The following is a 20,395-nucleotide window of genomic DNA, read 5'->3' as shown; positions in this document are numbered from 1 at the left end:
GAAAGAGGACAAAGATCCTTCCCTGGTCACGAATTACCGCCCCATTTCACTCATTAATGTGGATGTCAAGATTTATGCTAAAATTCTAGCGAATCGCTTGTTGCCGCTTCTCCCGTCTTTGATCTCTTTAGATCAAGTGGGATTTATCCCAGGACGGGAAGGTAGGGATAACACTATTAAAGCGCTTAACATCCACCATTGGTTGACCTCAACCAAAAAACAAGGATTCTTTCTTTCCCTGGACGCCGAGAAGGCGTTTGACAGGGTGGCCTGGGATTACATGGACTCGACCCTCAAAGCAATAGGATTGCCGGACTTATTTATCTCATATATTCGGGCTCTGTACTCCCAACCGACCGCCAGAGTGCAGGTCAATGGCCACCTGTCAAACGCCTTCCGGCTCCACAATGGTACGAGACAGGGTTGTCCCCTCTCACCTTTACTTTTTGTCCTCACTCTCGAACCTCTTCTCAATAAACTAAAATTGAATCCAGATATTAATGGCGTTTCAATCAATACCCGCATTTATAAATTAGCAGCTTTTGCGGATGACATTCTTCTTTTCTTAACCAACCCGCATATCTCCATCCCCAATCTTCTTTCCGACTTGGAGATGTTCCAATCCATCTCCAATCTTAAAATAAATTACTCCAAATCCATTGCCCTGAATGTAACTCTCCCCGCAGAGATGGTAACGCAATGTAAAGCAAATTTCCCCTTTAATTGGGCTGATCACTCAATCACTTATTTGGGAATTAAAATACCGACGTCCCTCTCCAACCTCTTTAAGGAAAACTTTCTCCCAACTTTGCAAAAAACCAAATCAGACCTTAAGAACTGGAGAGCTCTACAAGTGTCCTGGTTCGGTAGAGCTGCACTCCTTAAAATGACTATTCTTCCACGCTTCCTTTACTTATTACAAACGATACCGATCAATATTCCCTCGTCCTTTTTCCATTCTTTCCGTCAAATATGTTCCGCTTTTATATGGCAAAATAAAAGGCCAAGAATAAGTTTTACACGCCTTACCCTTCCAAAAATCAAAGGTGGAATTGCCCTTCCTGACCTACGTCGATACTATTGGGCCACACATCTTGCCAGGATTGTGGACTGGAATGTTCACAAAAATGTAAAAGATTGGGTACCACTAGAACACTTTGTCTCTACACAAAATCTTCGATCACTGCCCTGGATAAATCCACGCCATATACCGATACAGCACAAGAAACATCCGCTGATTGGGCCCACACTGTCTGTTATTCACAAGGCATTGAAAACAATATATCCGAACCCATGGCTGAGTCCTCTTACCCCACTGAGAAACAATCCCGATTTTCCACCAGGCAAGAGTCCCATTTATCTGGCCAACTCCTGGCCCCACACAGATCTTACTGCTAGGCAATTCTTCGACAGGAGAAAGAATTTCAGATCATTGGCTGATTTGAATACCACGGCTTCCCCTATCCACATCTCCGACTGGACGTATAGACAATTACATCACTTCTTGACTGGACGACATAATATAGACTATTGGACAAGAGATTTGAACACCCTAGAAAGTCTTTGTACACAACACGAACCACAAAGACATCTCATCTCCATCCTGTACACATATCTCTTCATGGGAGATTCAGCGTTCTCCAGCAAGCCTTACTCCTCATGGGAGCAAGATCTAGCTATCAAACTTTCTGACTCAGAGTGGGAAACCATTTGTACTTATATTCTCAAAGGATCCCTTAATGTAGCGGTTCAGGAAGGAGGATACAAAATTCTCTCCAAATGGTATAGAACCCCTTCCCTGCTTCACAAATTCTCAGATAATAATTCCAACTTATGCTGGCGCTGTGGCAAGGCGGAAGGGACCATGCTTCACATTTGGTGGTCATGTCCCGCCCTTCAGAATTACTGGAGATCTGTCCATGACACCATAATTGCTGTAACATCCCAAACCAATAATTTTTCCCCTGCTTCCTACCTACTTCACTACACCAAAATCCCCAGGACACGCTACTTTAAATCACTCAATATGATTATGATTAACACGGCGCAACAATGCATCCCATGTCATTGGCGATCCTCTACAGTACCAACCATAGCGGAATGGTTCCGTAGATTAAATAACACCGAAACCATTGAAGAATTAATTAGCATATCCAATGACACAGTCACAAAATTTTCAGAAATATGGCAGGACTGGCGCCGTTTCAAACTTACTGACGCTTACTCCTCACAATTGGGTTAAATAATTCTCATATACTAGATTATACCCTTCTCAGTGTCACCCCTATCCTCTAAATTTAATCTTTTCCACCCTTCCTTTCCCCCATAATATGTATTTCTGATTGTTCTGTTTTCCCATTCGATAGCTCAGAATATCTTAGTGTTCCCTCCTTTCTAGTTAATGCACCCTTAAGGTTGGTTCTAGATTCAACTATATCAGTAACTAAGATCTTTAATGTGACTCTTTCCACGGTTGGAAATTGGTTAAATTCTGGAGTAAGCTGTTGATCTATTAACTATTTATCTACGCATTCATGCCTTATTGTGCCATGTATATTCTGATGCTATACTTACTCCATTGTTTGTATTTCTCTGTATGACTTCTTTACCTCAATAAAAAAATTTTGTGGAAAAAAAAAAAAAAGAAAAGGGGTTTGCTTGCTGCCTTATTCTGGGACCTGAGGCCTTCCCACAGATTAGTATTATATAGCATTTATATAGTGCCAACAGTTTGCACAGCACTTTACAAAATGAAGGCATATATTACAGTTACAATACAGTTTTGTACAAGAGGAATGAGAGGGCCCTGCTCACCACAAATTGTAGTTGTTTAATATATTTGCAACCTTGTAAACATTGACCATAGGCATAGATAGGATGTTACATTATTATTATACAGGATTTATATAGCGCCAACAATTTGCACAGCACTTTAGGGCAAACAGTACAGTTGCAATAAATGAGGAATCAGAGGGCCATGCTTGTTAGAGCTTACAATCTAAAAGGAAAGGTCAAGTGATACAAAAGGTAATAATTGTCAGGGATGAGCTGGTGAAAAAAATTAAAGTACAGTTTTTAGGTGAAGTTAGGATAGGCTTCTCTGAAAAGTTTTCAGGGATCGCCTAAAAGTGGATTGAGATGGAGATAGTCAGACAGATTGGGAATTCTTAAGAATGTGAGAGACTCGGGAGAAGTCCTGGCAAGTATGGGAGGAGGTAACGAGGGAGCTAGAGAGCAGGAGTTCTTGTGAGGAACGAAGAGGACGATTTGGTTGGTATTTTGAGACTAGGTTAGTGATGTAGCCGGTGGCCAAGTTGTAGATCGTATTGTACATTGTTGTTAGTATTTTAAATTTAATTTGTTGGGTGAGGGGCAGCCAATGGAGGGATTGGCAGAGAGGGGTAGCAGACACTGAGTGGTTTGTAAGGTGGACGAGTCTGGCAGCAGCATTCAAGATGTACTAAGTAGGGTATAACCTATTTAAAGGTAAGCCAATGAGGAAGGAGTTGCAGTAGCCAAGGCGAGAGATAACCATGAAACAAAGGAAAAAGCACCGCGCTAATTCAAACATAAACTAGTGAAAAGAAAAGTGAAAAAAATATATCATATATTCTGTGAAAAACACAGCCCAGCTGCTAGCATACAAACAAACCAAGTCCACATAACATAAATACAATAAATGCTGCGCTAAAAGGCACCTATTTGAATAGGTGAAAGAAATAAGTGATGTGTATAAATAACAATATGAACGAGTGAATACAAAAGTTCATGAAGTGTTTGAGAACAGTCCCAAAATGTATTCACTCTGGTGCGTCTCAGGCTGAATTGCAAGTCCGCAGATGACATTCAGGGTGAATTATCCTACCAAGTTCTCCGCCCTTGGCAACTCTTGGAACTGAATTGTAAGCAAATAGAAGAAATAGGTACCCTTACCAGATTAGTTGGACACATCCACCTTATAGTAGTGTGTCTTGCGAGCTTGTGGGGGAGGCTCCAGCCACTCACCCCAGTACACCGACCCGATATGTTGTCCTCTCAGGGTTCCTCGTGGTCTACAGATAGGAAAGGTGAGTGAGATTTCCGTGCCAAACGCTGCGATCAAACTTGATGCCAGATGTCCCGCAAAGGTTCACCATAAAGGAAATAGAGCATAAAATACGCTTCGCATGGTGAAATACAACCAATGATGGTTTATTGAAAAAAATTTTTTGAGATGAACAAAATTGAAATTATAAAATCACGTGATACATAAAAAGTAGATAAAAAATAGCAATGTGGGGAGCAGATAACTGCTAGCCCTACGCGTTTCGACCTCAAAGTCTTCAACAGGGGCATGAGGTCGAAAAGCGTAGGGCTAGCAGTTATCTGCTCCCCACATTGCTATTTTTATCTACTTTTTATGTATCACGTGATTTTATAATTTCAATTTTGTTCATCGCAAAACATTTTTTCAATAAACCATCATTGGTTGTATTTCACCATGCAAAGCGTATTTTATGCTCTATTTCCTTTATGGTGAACCTTTGCGGGACATCTGGCATCAAGTTTGATCGCAGCGTTTGGCACGGAAATCCCACTCACCTTTCCTATCTGTAGACCACGAGGAACCCTGAGAGGACAACATATTGGGTCGGTGTACTGGGGTGAGTGGCTGGAGCCTCCCCCACAAGCTCGCAAGACACACTACTATAAGGTGGATGTGTCCAACTCATCTGGTAAGGGTACCTATTTCTTCTATTTGCTTACAATTCAGTTCCAAGAGTTGCCAAGGGCGGAGAACTTGGTATGATAATTCACCCTGAATGTCATCTGCGGACTTGCAATTCAGCCTGAGACGCACCAGAGTGAATAAATTTTGGGACTGTTCTCAAACACTTCATGAACTTTTGTATTCACTCGTTCATATTGTTATTTATACACATCACTTATTTCTTTCACCTATTCAAATAGGTGCCTTTTAGCGCAGCATTTATTGAGAGATAACCATGGAATGAATTAGGAGCTTTGTAGTGTTATTGGTTAGGAAGGGATATATTTTGGAGATTTTGCGAAGGTTGAGGCGGTAAGCTTTGAAAAGTGATTGGATGTGGGGCCAAAAGGAGAGTTCAGAGCCCAGGACTACACCTAGCATCCTGGTATATGGAGATGAGTTGATGGTTGTGCCATTGCTCTGGGCAGAGAAGTCAGGGGTAGTTTATGAGGGACACATTATGAGGTTTTCATTCTTTAAAGTGTATGTTTCACTTTAAAGACATGAGTTCCTAGAAAAGTGGCTGATAGGTGTTTTTGGCCCTTACAAAATTTAGAGTTGAATTACCTACAGTGGAAAGGCCCCTCAAAAGCTGCCCAATACCCACTGCCTTTGGCATATCACAGCCCAGGCCTTGGATAGGGGAGTAGTCTATCTGCTGTGAATGGTACTTAGACCAGACAATCTATAAAATAGAATTCAAAATATTAACAGGTTTTGGCCAACTGCCAGCTGAGCATGGTGCCACTAATTGGACATAGTGAAGTTAGTATTTTGTCATTTCAGGCATAAAAAGGTAAGTCATCTGTGTTAAAAGATAAAGCACACAAAGGTCTTTCATTCGTAGAGTTTACAGTAGCAAAATCAAGCTGATATTTGACAGCGTCACAAGTCTAACCAGTTGACACCCAGTATTGGAACTGGAAAGTACTTTTTCCTGTAGTGAATTTTCTCTGAATTTAACAATATGGAATCTCTTTGCATGTCCACTATGTGTCTATGTATTCCCACCATTGCACGTATTAGCCCACATATCTGGTCAGATCTGGATATACATTCTTATATCAGTAACCAGAATATGTGTCAATTCAACACTTATTTAGTTTTAAATAAGAGTGAGAATGGGCTAGAAGCCCTGTCTACATTTTACTGCTATCTAGGGCTCCACTAGGGAAGTTTCCCCTCACTTTCCCTTCCTCTGCAATGGGGCATAGACAGAAATAAAAACCTGTCAGAGGTTCTACAGTTCCCCTACTATACGAAATAAAAACATTTTTTCTTTCTCTCTGTTTAGCTGTTGGAGAGTTCCCTTCCGTTCCTAGTCAACTGTCCAGAAAATGAGGGGAAATCTCTCTAACAGAACCCCGGATGGCAGTAAAAATCTGACAGGATTTCATTCTATCCAAATCTAAGAAAAAAATTGTTTCTGGACATACACTTTGGGGTCTATTTAAAAATATCTTGAAAATATCTCAACATTCAACCAGATATAGCGAATAATCCCAATGATGTGTATATTTTCCAAGACTGTCAGCTACTTCTAGTGACCATCATGTAGTATTTTTCAGAAATACCATAATCAGGAAAATACCACATTATGGAGCTGACGGTCATAGGAAATACATCTATTAACCTCCCTGGCGGTATGATTCAGTCTGGAATAAGGTGCTGAAAGCGGTACAATTATTTTGCATGGAAATCTGGCTTTTATTTTGTAGTCCTGTAATTCTTAGGAATAACGCTCTGAAATCTCTTCAAACCAGAGTCTAGCGGACATCCCGGGTATGATAAAGTTTATAATATAATAAAGAATAATAAAAATTATTCAATAATGTAATCAAATCCAAAAAAAAATGAAAAAGGGACATGTTTTGGTTGCTATGGACAATCTCCAAATTACAAGCAGTAAAAAACAGTATTTATAATATAAAAGTGCATGCAGGGCACTGCACAGACCACTAGGGACAAAGGGGGTGTGTATTTTTTACTACAGCACTGTAATCTGTAAGATTACAGTGCTGTGTGTCTTTTGTGTCTTTTTACATTTTTGAATTTGCCGCCGTTCTCCGCTCCCGTGCGTCGTAACGTCGCAGGGAACGGAGCTCGGCGGCATTCGGCACTGTGAATCGAGCGCAGGACGGCTCGATCACACAGCGCGGCGGACATCGCTGGATCCAGGGGACAAGGTAAGTGACGTTACCTGTGTCCTCCCCTGCATCGAGCGGTGCAAGCCCGAGTCTGGCTCGGGGTTACCGCTATTGTAATGAAATTCCCAACCCGAGCCAGACTCGGGATTACCGCTAAGGAGGTTAAACACATTACAGGGATAATTTGCGACAGATATGTAAATGTCTCAGCATTTGTTGATAAACGGACCTCTTTAGGTTGACCATACTCCAGGCAAGCAATATGCAGCATAGCATTGCCTGGTTGTCAAAATGTGATTGCCCATACACGTGGAAGATACACTATATTGCCAAGTATTGGGATGCTTGCCTTTAAACACACATGAATTTCAATGGCATCCCAGTCTTAGTCCGTAGGATTCAATATTGAGTTGGCCCACCCTTTGCAGCTATAACAGTGTAGACTCTTCTGGGAAGGCTGTCCACAAGGTTTAGGAGTGTGTCTATAGGAATGTTTGACCATTCTTCCAGAAGCGCATTTGTGAGGTCAGGCACTGATGTTGGACAAGAAGGCCTGGCTCTCAGACTCCGCTCTAATTCATCCCAAAGGTGTTCTATTGAGTTGAGTTCAGGATGGGTTGTGCAGGCCAGTCAAGTTCCTCCAGCCCAAACTCGCTCATCCATGTCTGTATGGCCCTTGTTTGTGGACCAAATGTGGTCCAAATCATTTGGTGGAGGGGGATTATGGTGTGGGGTTTCTTTTCAGGGGTTGGGCTTGGCCCCTTTATTCCAGTGAAGGGAACTCTTAAGGCGTCACCATACCAAGACATTTTGAACAATTTCATGCTTCCAACTTTGTGGGAGCAGTTTGGGGATGGCCCCTTACTGTTCCAACATGACTGTGCACCAGTGCACAAAGCAAGGCCAGAGGCTCTAATAAGCTTCAAAATAGGGTGGGCTACAACAATGAATGGATATTCGCTGTTTAAACACCGATCCTCAATCTGACCAATCGGGAAGCAGGTCCGATACCCGTTAGCCGATTAGCTGAAAGGAAAGGCAATCCTATTGGATGCCTAGGAGGAAGGGAGGAGAAACATGGTGGAAGCGAGAAGAGCTGCTGGCCAATGCCTGGATGCCCGATCCCCACCGTTGCTCCTCAGATGCCCGTCAATGTCCACCACCTTGATGGGGTAAGTGCCAGTGGACTGACCATCAGACAACAGGGAGGGGGGGGTTTGGTTGTTTTCCACCCTAGGGTTGCCACATCATCCCTTTAATCCAGAACACATATTAATTACACAGGTTCTGAGGCTGATTTAATGCAGTTAAGGCACCAAGGTTGTTTAATTACCACCTTAATGAGCCACAGAACCTGGGTAATTAATGTGTGTCCTGAATTAAAAGGATGATGTGGCAACCCTGTTCCGCCCCAAAACAAAAAGAACACCAGCCGCAACTGGATGCCATTAAAGTTAATGTGCGTATAAAGACAGGTATCCCAATAATTTTGGTAATATAGTGTATGTCTATTTTCATGTTTATTGCAGAGATTTACTAAGACAGTTACACAAAGACAATGTGGTTATTCCCTGTCCAATCTGATTGTCCTGCCTGTTATCAGAGGTTGTCATATTTACATGCAGAACGGCTATTTCATTAGACAAGGAAAAGTTGGCAAATTGAAATCAGCTTGGTGACCAGAGGTTACTGCACAACACCATTGCTCTTTGCACAGCCTTGTTGAGAAAGCCTGGATGTTTAAGGGACGTCTTAAGAGCAGTCTGTCAATGGCTGCATATCCACCAACCATACCCATAGTTTAACATACCCAAATGCGCCAGGAACCTTCGGGGTAAGACCGCACTATATCAAGATACCTCTCAACTCATCTGTGTTTATTCATAGTGAACAAATCTAAAACTAGCAGTACACAAACCATATGGCAAACTGTGAGTTATCTGTGTACCCACATTCTGTCTTCTACGTGCTATTCTGTCCTCTAAGCTTACAGTTTATATTGACTTTATGGGTGTCCCCTACAGCTTATACACATTAAAGGGAATCTGTTACAAAGCAACACCTGTATGAGAAGGCTTCACTGGAAGCATCCACTCTCTGATTAATGGATGGAATATTGGAGAGACAGCTCTTGCAACTAGTCTGACTGGCTGCTTCCATCACAGGCTTTTCACATAGGTGTTTCACTGTAACAGAATACCTTTAAAGGTCTACCATCTCAGTGCCTTACTAAAACATTAACAAATTATAAAGATTTACAATTTTAGATTAAAAATAATCATTAGTTGTATACTATATTATGCTAAATAATTTAAATTTTTGGAAAAACCAGCAAAATTTTACAAAATTAATTGTGTTTGCATTGTGCTTTCTTTGCGCTTTACAAGCTCTGTTGGCCACAGTATTTCAGAGCGATGCTTGTAGCAGCAGGAAAGAAATGTAGCCAGCAGGTGGCAGGATTGAACCGTGAATGCACTTGAATTAGGTCCCTATAATATTTCTTGAGGCTGAGGGTTACATAATTAACCTTTTGACATTAGCTTAGAATTTGCTTGTAAGGGGTTAACATCAGTCAGGAAGCATTTTAATAATGCAAATTTATTTTGCTCATGATAAGAACTAACTCCTGCAGATATATCTGATGTACATAAATTATCATTTAAAAAAAAAAACATAACATTATTCCAAAGGGTATATTTCTGATGTAAAGATTACCGGGTCGCTTAACACCGGAATACCTGTAATACCTGATATTAAACCATTTTAAAATGCACATAAACTGGTCCCATATGACAACGTAATCATTTCAAAATATTGTCTTGGTAATTGTCTTAGTTATTGAAGATATGGATGTTGTGAAAACATAAAGGTAACATGTCAAAGTAGGGTCCATCCACTGCTGACTTGTTTTTAGGGGTGCAAAGCCCAGGGCTGTCATTCATATCTTTGTTTTCTACTCTTTATTACTCACCATTTATTAATTATTGAATACTTACTTATTATTTAATAATTATGTCCTTTATAAAACTATGGTAGTTATATTTATCAATAGTATTAATAATAACAATAACAATTATTGTTATCATTATAAAATTATACAGTAATTATATGATAAAATATATATTATAGAAATAATGATATATATAATTATTTAGCAAATTCTTATTATTTATTTATTATTATTAATTCTCTTTATTACTGGACTGTACCATACATGCATCTGTTGTGTGTCAGGACACCTTATAGATATGCACAGGCTTGTCTAAGGCAGGTGATTCAACAGAAGTGATGAGCTTTGGTTTGTCTCTGGGTTGGGTCCAAACCCAAGCTCCTCACTATTGACAACTTTGAAAAATGTTCCCTAAAAAATAAGTCAGCAGTGGTAGGTGCTCTATTTTTATTTTTGACTGGTTTCTTTTTTGCCACGTAGTAACAATGTCATGAATGTCATTGGATAACACTGCAGCTAGCTAATGCTTTTAGATCTTGGGTTTATTAGTAAAAGTACAGATCTGTATATAATTGTTACATTTTGGACTCTCCACTTTATGAGAATAATTAATGGCCAAATAATTGTATTGTCCGATGTGATGGTCTACAGCACTGTAATTCAAATATTACAAATAAATCCAGCTGAGATGTCAGTGTAGGCCATGGATTTACTGGTAAATAGACAATACCTGTCATTAATATTTAACTATTGCTTCCTCTCAACTATCTACAATAAGCACATACCTGTGCGGTGGGTGAGCACGCTCTTATAAACATATACTAGGGGACAGAGTGTACTTCAGCCAAGGATGTTTATCATGTCTGTGATGTGTCGTTTACACAAGGACTCATGCAAACAACTGCAGGAAAAAAATGTCAATGTCATATAGCAACTATCTGTGAGTTGGAACATTTAAAAATCGCACTGGATGGTTGCTATGGGCAGTACATGTGCATTTTCCTTCCTCCGGTTTGCCTTCATTAGGCCTTGTGTGGTTTTGTCTTCAGTGCAGGTTGGTGGTTCCTTTGCTCTAGCGGCCTCCATCCTCACTGAAGAGATCAGGCTGACATCTGTAGTACATGGTATAATTACAGGGTCATTTGGAATAGAGTATTACTAGCTAAATGACGATCCACTGAGTTGCCCCATTTCTCTCTGCTCAGCTGGACCACGGTTTTACCATCAAGAGATCAGGGTCTTTGGACTACTACCAACAGCCAGGAATGTATTGGATAAGGTATGAGATGGTTGAGCGCCAAAAGTCAGTGTTTCCATGGCAAACGTGCTGGCAGTCTCCATTAACCAGTCCCTTCAGTGGATAAACATGCTTTTTTATTTTTTTTTCTTACCCAGTCCATATGCTGCTTTATGAGTTTAATCTCAGTCTTTGTTGAGATTTCGCAAACCGCCTGCTCCATCCCCTCTCGTCCATTATCCACGCTGACATTGCCAGCTTTTCTTCATTAAACATGCTGAATATTTCCTGTGGTTTAAAAGACAGTATATATAGAAATCCCTTGTTGCAACTTAAAATAGAGCAAAACTAGGTAGCCCTACCTTTAAAGGGCTGTTTACAAATCATCCCATCTACTGAAAATATGCAAAATCTAGTCTGCGTCTTTGTAAAGAAAAAAAAACAACAACAGCAACAATATACTGTAGTTTTAAACCATGAAATACACAACCCTTTCCTAATACCTTATTACTAACAATGCATAACATGACAATGCATTGAGCATCAGCCACTCCTATGACTATGTGTTATAGTATGAAGTTTATTGTCTGATTGTTTGTATTGTTTGGATATAGTGTTTATCATGTATTTGTTTGGAAACTTTCTTAGATTTTAATGCAGTTTATATAACATTTTTTTTCTCTAATTTTTTTATAACGTGTTGTGTTTTGCAATTTGCATATGCAATGGTAAATAGCTGATAGTACATAGAAAATATACATATTATTGTACCAGGATTCCTGGATCTGATGTAATATTCATATGTTTATCCTTTCAGAGTGATATGTTTCCATTATGTGTTTCTATATTTGCTCCATGTCTTATACCCCCTAAAATTTGAAATTATAATTGGGGCAGACAGGAATATTGAAAAGGATACCTGGCTAAAAAGAAATATGTAAGCTGCCATCAGTGAGTTTCTTTTTTAAGTGCAAGTTCCAGGGTTTCCATTCTCACCCTTGTAGTACCCCCTAATAATGAACTAGAACAAGTATCCAGGTTTGGAGTTCTGCTGCGTACATGTCTGGTAGGATAATGGTCGTGAAGCTTGAACCCATATATATATATATATATATATATATATATATACACAAGTCAACAATGACAGCTCTCATATTTCTATTGCGCCCTTTAATGCCCTGCCCACACGGTCCAAAATTCAGACGGAAAAGGTCAGATCTGATTATATTGTCGTGCGTGAGCTCTATCGCACTTTTTCCATCAGAAATTCTTATGGAAATTCTTTTAGAGCAGGATCTAAAATTTTCCTACAAAAAAATCAGATCGGAATTTTTCCGATCGTTTGTAGAGAATTCCGATCTAACAAAGTGCCACGCATGCTCAGATTAAATTACAAAACCAAAACTATTGGCTAATAGCCTCTACGTAGTCCCGTTGTGCATAACGAACGTCATCTCGTTCTGAAGGATCAGATTTTCCGACAACTTTGTCCGACCATGTGTATGCAATAACAGTTTCGAACAACATCCTTCGGAAAAAATCTGATGGATTTTATGGTCAGAATGTCCGACCATGTGTACAGGGTATTACAATAGCACATATAACCCCAATACACGACAGGTGAGGTTATTCCCTTTTTCCTCTCAAGCAGAAGGATATTTATCTATGACTGGTTAATATTGGATATCAGTTGTGATGATATGCAACTAGCTTACTCGGTTCGGGTACATAACCCGCAGTTTTGGGTTACATCATTGCAACAATGGCTCATAGAAGGTGATGGACTGACACATATTGTCTTGCAACTTTCTGAGCAACCAGAAAGATGGAAATAATAGGATAAATAGGTGTATTCCATAAAAAAAAATAACAGTATAGTCACAGAGACAAACATTACTGTGGAGGACCTCCACTTATCTTTGAAGGTTATCACACTTTCCAGTATGCAACATTACCAAACTGGTGATAGTTCATAATCTTTTTATTATTATTTTTAATGAGCAAATGCAATTGATAATAAGAACGGCCACAATTTTTGGCCAATAAAACAAGATAATATTAAAAATTCACATTTTTTTAGTGCAGCTTGGTGTTGACCTAGCAGCTTTTGGTACAGGGGTCAATGGTAAGAAGCTCTTGAATATATGGCGGTATTTTTTATGAGGTCAGATATTTACAGCATAAAAAAAACAGAAACTGTCTGGTTTCTGCCTCTCGTGCTTAGACCAAATGCCAATAAATGTTTCAGTCAAGGGGTGTTTCTAGGATTGTGAAAACCTGCGGTATCTTGAAGAGAAGGCGAAAAGACCACGGTACACATGGCCACTTCACCAGGTGACGCCCAAGCCCATTCAATGTATATACTGCACATATATGTTGCTCTCTTTCTACCTACAAAAAATGCTATAAATACTGTAACATAAAAACAGCCTTAGAGACACACACAAACCTTAAGACAAAGGATCATTATGTATAATTTTCTGAGTACAAAATATAGACATAGAGCTAATATTTTTCTGTGACTACCTTAGAGAACTGCTTAAAAATAGTTGAGTACTACTTAGCAACCAGCAGCTGTTAACTCAGTGATTGCTTGAAAGCTTTAAAGAAAAAGTGGATGACCACACACTAGTGCATAGAAAGTCCAAAAGCTTTATTGAAGTAATCCAAAGATCCAATACATCATAGCATCTCGGGAGTGCTTTGTTATGAGTAAGCACTCTTAGCGTGAAATGCGTCAACTGTCTCCCCTGTCTTGAAATGCAATGATATTTTGGGTTATTTCAATAAAGCTTTTGGACTTTCTATGCACTAGTGTGCGGTCATTTACTTTTTCTTTGAAGCTTCTACAGTTGCGAGTTGGACCGGCACTTTAATCATGGACATGGGGCTAGATTTCAGGTTGACTGAACCTGGAGAGGTGCATTGTGCGCAATGATTGTGTTGGTCTGGATAATATAAAAAACAGCACAGCTTACAGAGGGCAGCAGTCTGGAGTATGTATCTTATAGCACAATTTTCAGAATGCAGCAGCCAGGACCATGTCTAGGGTATGCACTGTGCAGAGTGGTCAGTGTTATGCCTCATTGCACTGGTGGTTAATGAAGAAATATCCCCTTACATTTGTGGTCAGTGTAATGTCTCCTTATACTGGTTGTAAGTGGAAAAGTGCTTGTCTACATTGGAGGTCAGTAGAAAAGGCCCCCCTTCAATGGTGATCAGTGTAGTGCCTTTTTAAATAAGTGGTCATTGAAGTACAGTGGAGTTCAGTCATAAATTTCCCCTTATTTTACTAATACAGAGGGGAAATAATTATTTGATCCCCTACAGATTTTGTAACTTTGCCCACTTACAAAGAAATGAAGGGTCCAAAGTTTTTATCATAGGTGTATTTTAAAGGATAGAGACAGAATATCAACCAAAAATCCATATAAAAAAACAGAATAAAAAATATTATAACTTGAGTTGCAGTTTATGGTAATTAATGTTATTCACTGTATCTGTCAGTGGTCACAATGTTATAGCTGATTGGTGTACAGTATATGCTCCCATATTTTGGTTAATACACAACATGTCAATTTATTTTAGGCAGACTGTTCCTCCTGGCCGATGGTCATCATCACAGCAGATGGTCAGACAGTACAGTCTCTCTCCTACAATGTAAATAACCAATGATCTATTTAGCCGAGCTCCACTGACCACAAATGTAAAGGGACACATCTTCACTGAGCATCATTGTAAAGGGGAAGTTTACCACTGACCTCAATTCTAAGGAAGCATTTCTCCATAGACCTCCATTGTAAGGGGGCACTTCACCATGGACCACCAGTGTTAGCACTTGTACACACGGTTGGAGAATCGGACCATGTTGTCGGATAATCCGACTGTGTGTGGTATGCATCGGACTGATTCCGTCAGAATATCCGTCGGACCCAATTTTCCAACTTGTTGGAAATATTTTCCGACAAACTGGTCCAATAGGACATACTCCGATCATGTGTAGAGAATTCCGATCGGACAAAGTGCCATGCATGCTCAGATCAAATTCCTACACCAAAGCTATTGGCTACTAGCCTGAACGTAGTCCCGTCGTAACGAAATAACGTCAACACGTTCTGAATGATCGGATTTTCCGACAACTTGGTCCGACCGTGTGTATGCAACAGTTTTGGACACAATCCATCAGACAAAATCCGTCGGACAAAATCCAACGGATTTGGTTGGCAGAATGTCCGACCGTGTGTACAGGGGCTAAGAAGGCACTTCTTCACTGACCACCAATGTAAGAGGTGCCTTCTCCCAATGGCCGCCGATACAAGGGGGTACTTTCAGACAGTGGAGAAAATAATTATTTGATCCCCTGCAGATTTTGAAAGTTTGCCCACTTACAAAGAAATGAAGGGTTTATAATTTTTATCATAGGTGTATTTTAGATGATAGAGAATATCAACCAAAAATCCAGAAAAAAAAACACAAAAAACAAATGCTATAAATTAAGTTGCATTTCAGTGAATAAAATGTTGATCTCCAAGCAAAACATGACTTAGTACTTGGTGGAGATACCCTTGTTTGCAAGCACAGAGGTAAGATGTTTCTTGTAGTTGGTCACCAGGTTTGCACACATCTCAGGAGGGATTTTGGTCCATTCTTCGTTACAAATCTTCTCTAAATCCTTATGGTTTCTTGGCTGTTGCTTGGTAACTCGAAGACTCAGTTCCCTCCATAATTTTTCTATAGGATTAAGGTCTGGAGACTGGCTAGGCCACTCCATCTTAATGGACTTCTTATTGAGCCACTCATCCAAGATTTTACAACGGTTCTCATCCAAGATTTTACAATACATGGACCTATCCATTGGCCCTTCAGTGCGGAAAATTCAGTCTGTACTTTTAGCAGAGAAACAGCCCCAAAATATATTGTTTCCAACTCTTTGCTTGACTGTAGGGATGTGTTCTTAGGGTCATAGTCAGGATTTTTTTTTCCCTCCAAACACAGCGAGTCCCCCTCCTCAAGAAGGCACATGTACAGTCATGCCAATAAACATCTAAATGATTCAGAGAAGGATTGAGAGAAAGTGCTGTGGTCAGATGAGATCAAAATTGACCTCTTTGGCATTACCTCGACTCGCTGTGTTTGGAGGAGGAAAAATGCTGACTATGACCCTAAGAACACTATCCCTAGTCAAGCATGGAGGTGGAAACTTGATGCTTTGGAATTGTTTCTCTGCTAAAGGTACAGGCTGACTTTGCCGTATTGAGGGGCCAATGGATGGGACCATGTATTGTAAAATCTTGGATTAGAACCTTCCTCACTCAGCCAGAACACTAAAGATGGGTCGTGGATGGGTCTTTCAGCATGACAATAACCCAAAACATACCTCCAAGGTAATAAAGGAGTGGCTCAAGGCAAAGCACATTAACGTCATGGAGTGGCCTAGTCAATCTTCAAACCTTATTCCTATAGCAAATTTAGGGAACTGAAACTTCAAGTTGCCAAGCGACAGCCAAGAAGCCCTAAGGATTTAGAGAAGATCTGTATAGAAGAGTGGACCAAAATCCCTCCTGAGATGTGTGCAAACCTGGTCACCAACTACAAGAAATATCTTACCTCTGTGCTTGCCAACAAGGGTTTCTCCATCAAGTACTAAGTCATGTTTTGCTTGGGGATCAAATACTTATTTTGCTCACTGAACTGCAACTTAATTTATAGCATTTGTTTTTTTTGTGTTTTTTTCTGGATTTTTGGTTGATATTCTGTCTCTATCATTTAAAATACACCATGATAAAATATAAACTCTTAATTTCTTTGTAATCTGCAGGGGATCAAATAATTATTTTCCCCACTGTATGTCTGAAAGTATCCCCTTGTATTGGTGGCCATTGGGAGAAGACACCCCTTACATTGGTGGTCAGTGAATAAGTGCCCTCTTACACTGGTGGTCCATGGTGAAGTGCCCCCTTACAATGGAGGTCTATGGAGAAACGATTTCTTAGAATTGAGGTCAGTGGTAAACTTCCCCTTTACATTGATGCTCAGCAAAGATGTGTCCCTTTACATTTGTGGTCAGTGGGAGCTCAGCTAAATAGATCATTCGTTATTTACATTGGAGGAGAGAGGTTGTACTGTCTGACCCTCTGCTGTGATGATGACCATTGGCCGGAAGTACAGTCTGCCTAAAATAACTTGACACGTTATGTATTAACCAAAATATGGGCGCATATACTGTACACCAATCAGGTATACCATTGTGACCACTGACAGGTAAAGTGAATAACATTAATTATCACATTACAATGGCATCTGAAAGTGGGTGAGATATATTAGGCAGCAAATTAATATGTTGTTCCTGAGGCTGATCTGTTGAAGGAATAAAAATGGGCAATTAGAAGGATTTCAGCGAGTTTGACAAGGGCCAAATTGTAATGACTAGATGACTGGGTCAAAATTGCAGCTCTTGCGGTATGTTCCCAGTCTGCAGTGGTCAAAAACCTACCAAAAGTGGTTCAAGGAAGGAAATCCAGTGTACCAGCAACAGGGTAATGGATGGCAAAGGCTTATTGATGCACCTGGGGAGTGAAAGCTTGCATAGCCTCAGAACAGTCAGGATACACATGCTGACCCGTGTCCACTGCCAAAAGCACTTACAATGGGCATATGAGCATCAGAACTGCACCACGGGGCAATGGAAGAAGGTAACCTGGTCTGATGAATTCAAGAATGGTTTGAGGAACACAACAAGTTCAAGGTGTTGATAAGTCTGATCCATGGAGGCCCCACCTTCAGAGGTCTAGTGGAGTCCATGCCTGGGGTTAGGGTGGGTGGTCATAATGTTATGGCTGATCAGCTTATAGAAAAATATAAAATTCGAATCAATGTTTTTTTAAGGTAAATAGTGCAGTAATAAGTGAAATCTCACTGAAAATACTCCACTCTTCTCTCTGATTAAAATTATAATATTCTAATAAAATTTATATTCGGTAATTCTGTGTTGTCCCTTATTTTTTAATGTGCGAAAGTGTTAAATTATACAATTTTGCGCATTAAAAAATAAGGCACAACACAGAATTACCAAATATACATTTTTTAATAAAAAAGTGCCTTTTGCTTGCCGGGAACCAAACAATGCTGCTAGCAAGTTTCCCTTCCATTCCTTAAGCCTTTTGTGAACATTAACCACTTCACCCCCGCAAGATTTTTACTGCTCAATGACCAGAGCACTTTTTATAATTGGCACTGTTTTAACTGGTAATTGCGTGGTCATGCAATGCTGTGCCCAAACAAAATTTGTGTCAGTTTTTTCCCACAAACAGAGCTTTCTTTTGATGGTATTTGATTGCCCCTGCAATTTTTATTTTTTGCAATATAAACGGAAACAGACTGAAAATTTGGGAAAAAATTATATTTTCTACTTTTTGTTATAAAACAAATCCAATAAACTCAATTTAGTCATACATTTTGGCCAAAATGTATTCAGCCACATGTCTTTGGTAAAAAAAAGTCAATAAACGTATATTTATTGGTTTGCGCAAAAGTTATAGCATCTACAAACTAGGGTACATTTTCTGAAATTCATGCAGCTTTTAGTTTATGACTGCCTCATTTCTTGAGGTGCTAAAATGGCCCAGAAACTTGTGGCAAAATATAAAATATTCCATGGACACAACATGCCTCTAAGCAAATAGCTTGAAGTGTCTTCTTTCCCAAAAAAATGGGGTCATTTGGGGGAGTTTGTGCTATCTTGACATTTCATGGCCTCTAATAGGTAATGAGGAAGTGAAATCACCATTTTACGCCCTTAGAAAGCCTGAAGGCGGTGATTGCTTTTCGGGGTCCTGTACACGGCTAGGCTCCCAAAAAGTCTCACACATATGGTATCCTTGTACTCAGGAGAAGCACAGAATGTATTTTGGGGTGTAATTCCATATAGGCCCATGGCAGGTTTGAGCAATATATCATTTAGTGACAACTTTGTGCAAAAAAAAAAAAAGTTTGTAATTTTCCCGAAACGTGTGGAAAAATATAAAATAATCCATGTAATCAACATGCCTATCAGCAAATAGCTTGGGGTGTCTACTTTCCAAAAATAAGTAATTTAGGGGGGTTTTGAACTGTCCTGGCATTTTATGCACAACATCACCCACTCTTCTAACCACTTGAAGACAAAGCCCTTTCTGACACATTGTTTACATAAAAATGATATTTATTTTTTGCTAGAAAATTACTTTGAACCCCCAAATGTTATATATTTTTTTAAAGCAAAGGCCCTGTGATTTTTTTTTCATCCAGTATTTGTGCAGCGATTTTTCAAAAAACATTTTTTAGAAAACCAAAAAAACACCTTTTTTAATTTGAAAGCACTAAAACACACTATATTGCCCAAATGTTTGATTAAATAAAAAGATGATCTTATAATGAGTACATGGATACCAAACATGACATGCTTTAAAATTGCGTACAAACGTGCAGCGGCGACAAACTACATTTTTAAAAGCCTTCAAAATCCTTTACAGGTTACCACTTTAGATTTACAGAGGAGTTCTACTGCTAAAATTACTTCCCTCGATCTGACCTTTGCGGTGATACCTCACATGCATGGTGCAATTGCTGATTACATATGACAACAGACCGACGCTTGCGTTTGCCTTTGCACATGAGCACGGGGGGGGGGGGGGCAGTGTGGGGGGGTGTTCCCTCCCGCTGCTTGTAAAGGCACTCTAGAGGCTAATTAGCCACTAGGATTGTGGATTGCTTTTACATGCTGGCTGAAAAGAATGATACCATGATGATACCTAAACCTGTAGGCATCATTCTGGTATAACCACTCAAAGTCCAGCAACATACCAGTACGTTGCTGGTCCTTGTTGGACATATATTGTAATGTTCTTTTTTTCATACACCCTGTGGGCTGCATGAAAAAAAAGAGATTGATCGGTGGGTATGCCCACCATTAGAATACCGCTCTTCATCCACCCACTTCTAATGATGGGCATACATGCACCATTTTTGTTTTAACTGTGGTGGTGAGATCACCTCCTACAGCACTCGATTTGCTGATTTACATATCATGCGAGCTAAAAGAGCTGTTGCTGTCAATATAAATAAATCAGTGCTGCAGCTGAATGGAGTACCTGCTAAGCAATTGATGGTTAACAATAAAACAAAGTAACATTACAGTATAACAGTAAGACAAACCATACCTGCAAAGCAAATACAATAAAACATAGTAAAAATAATTTTTTTTTAATGCAATCTGTGCCAAAATATATGCCAAAGCATGGGGCAATACGCCCCAATGTTAGGAGCAGAACGCT

At 39.7% G+C, this 20,395-nt stretch overlaps 1 protein-coding gene and 1 long non-coding RNA gene across 4 annotated transcripts in view; one reads left to right on the top strand and one right to left on the bottom strand.

Moving 5' to 3' along the window:
* DCLK1 (doublecortin like kinase 1) overlaps positions 1-20,395 on the top strand; it is a 551,424-nt gene that overhangs the window by 502,402 nt on the left and 28,627 nt on the right. The window contains exon 17 of one of the 3 annotated variants that reach the window (XM_077484139.1): positions 11,053-11,126. The exons of the other annotated variants lie outside the window; for them this stretch is intronic. Within the exon in view, the coding sequence (XP_077340265.1) occupies positions 11,053-11,126 (74 nt within the window). The remainder of the gene's footprint in view (positions 1-11,052; positions 11,127-20,395) is intronic. 3 annotated transcript variants of the gene reach the window in all.
* The window catches only part of LOC143983958 (uncharacterized), a 141,534-nt gene that overhangs the window by 113,270 nt on the left and 7,869 nt on the right, over positions 1-20,395 (bottom strand). The window contains exon 3 of the long non-coding RNA XR_013274695.1: positions 11,239-11,372. This is a non-coding gene — a long non-coding RNA (uncharacterized LOC143983958). The remainder of the gene's footprint in view (positions 1-11,238; positions 11,373-20,395) is intronic.

Source organism: Lithobates pipiens, unplaced genomic scaffold (genome assembly GCF_037356315.1).
Source record: "Lithobates pipiens isolate NorthernLeopardFrog02 unplaced genomic scaffold, aLitPip1_a1.2 Scaffold_16, whole genome shotgun sequence".
NCBI classification, from domain to species: Eukaryota; Metazoa; Chordata; class Amphibia; order Anura; family Ranidae; genus Lithobates; species Lithobates pipiens.
The sequence above is the reverse complement of the archived record's forward strand: the minus strand, read 5'-3'. Positions and strand labels throughout refer to the sequence as shown.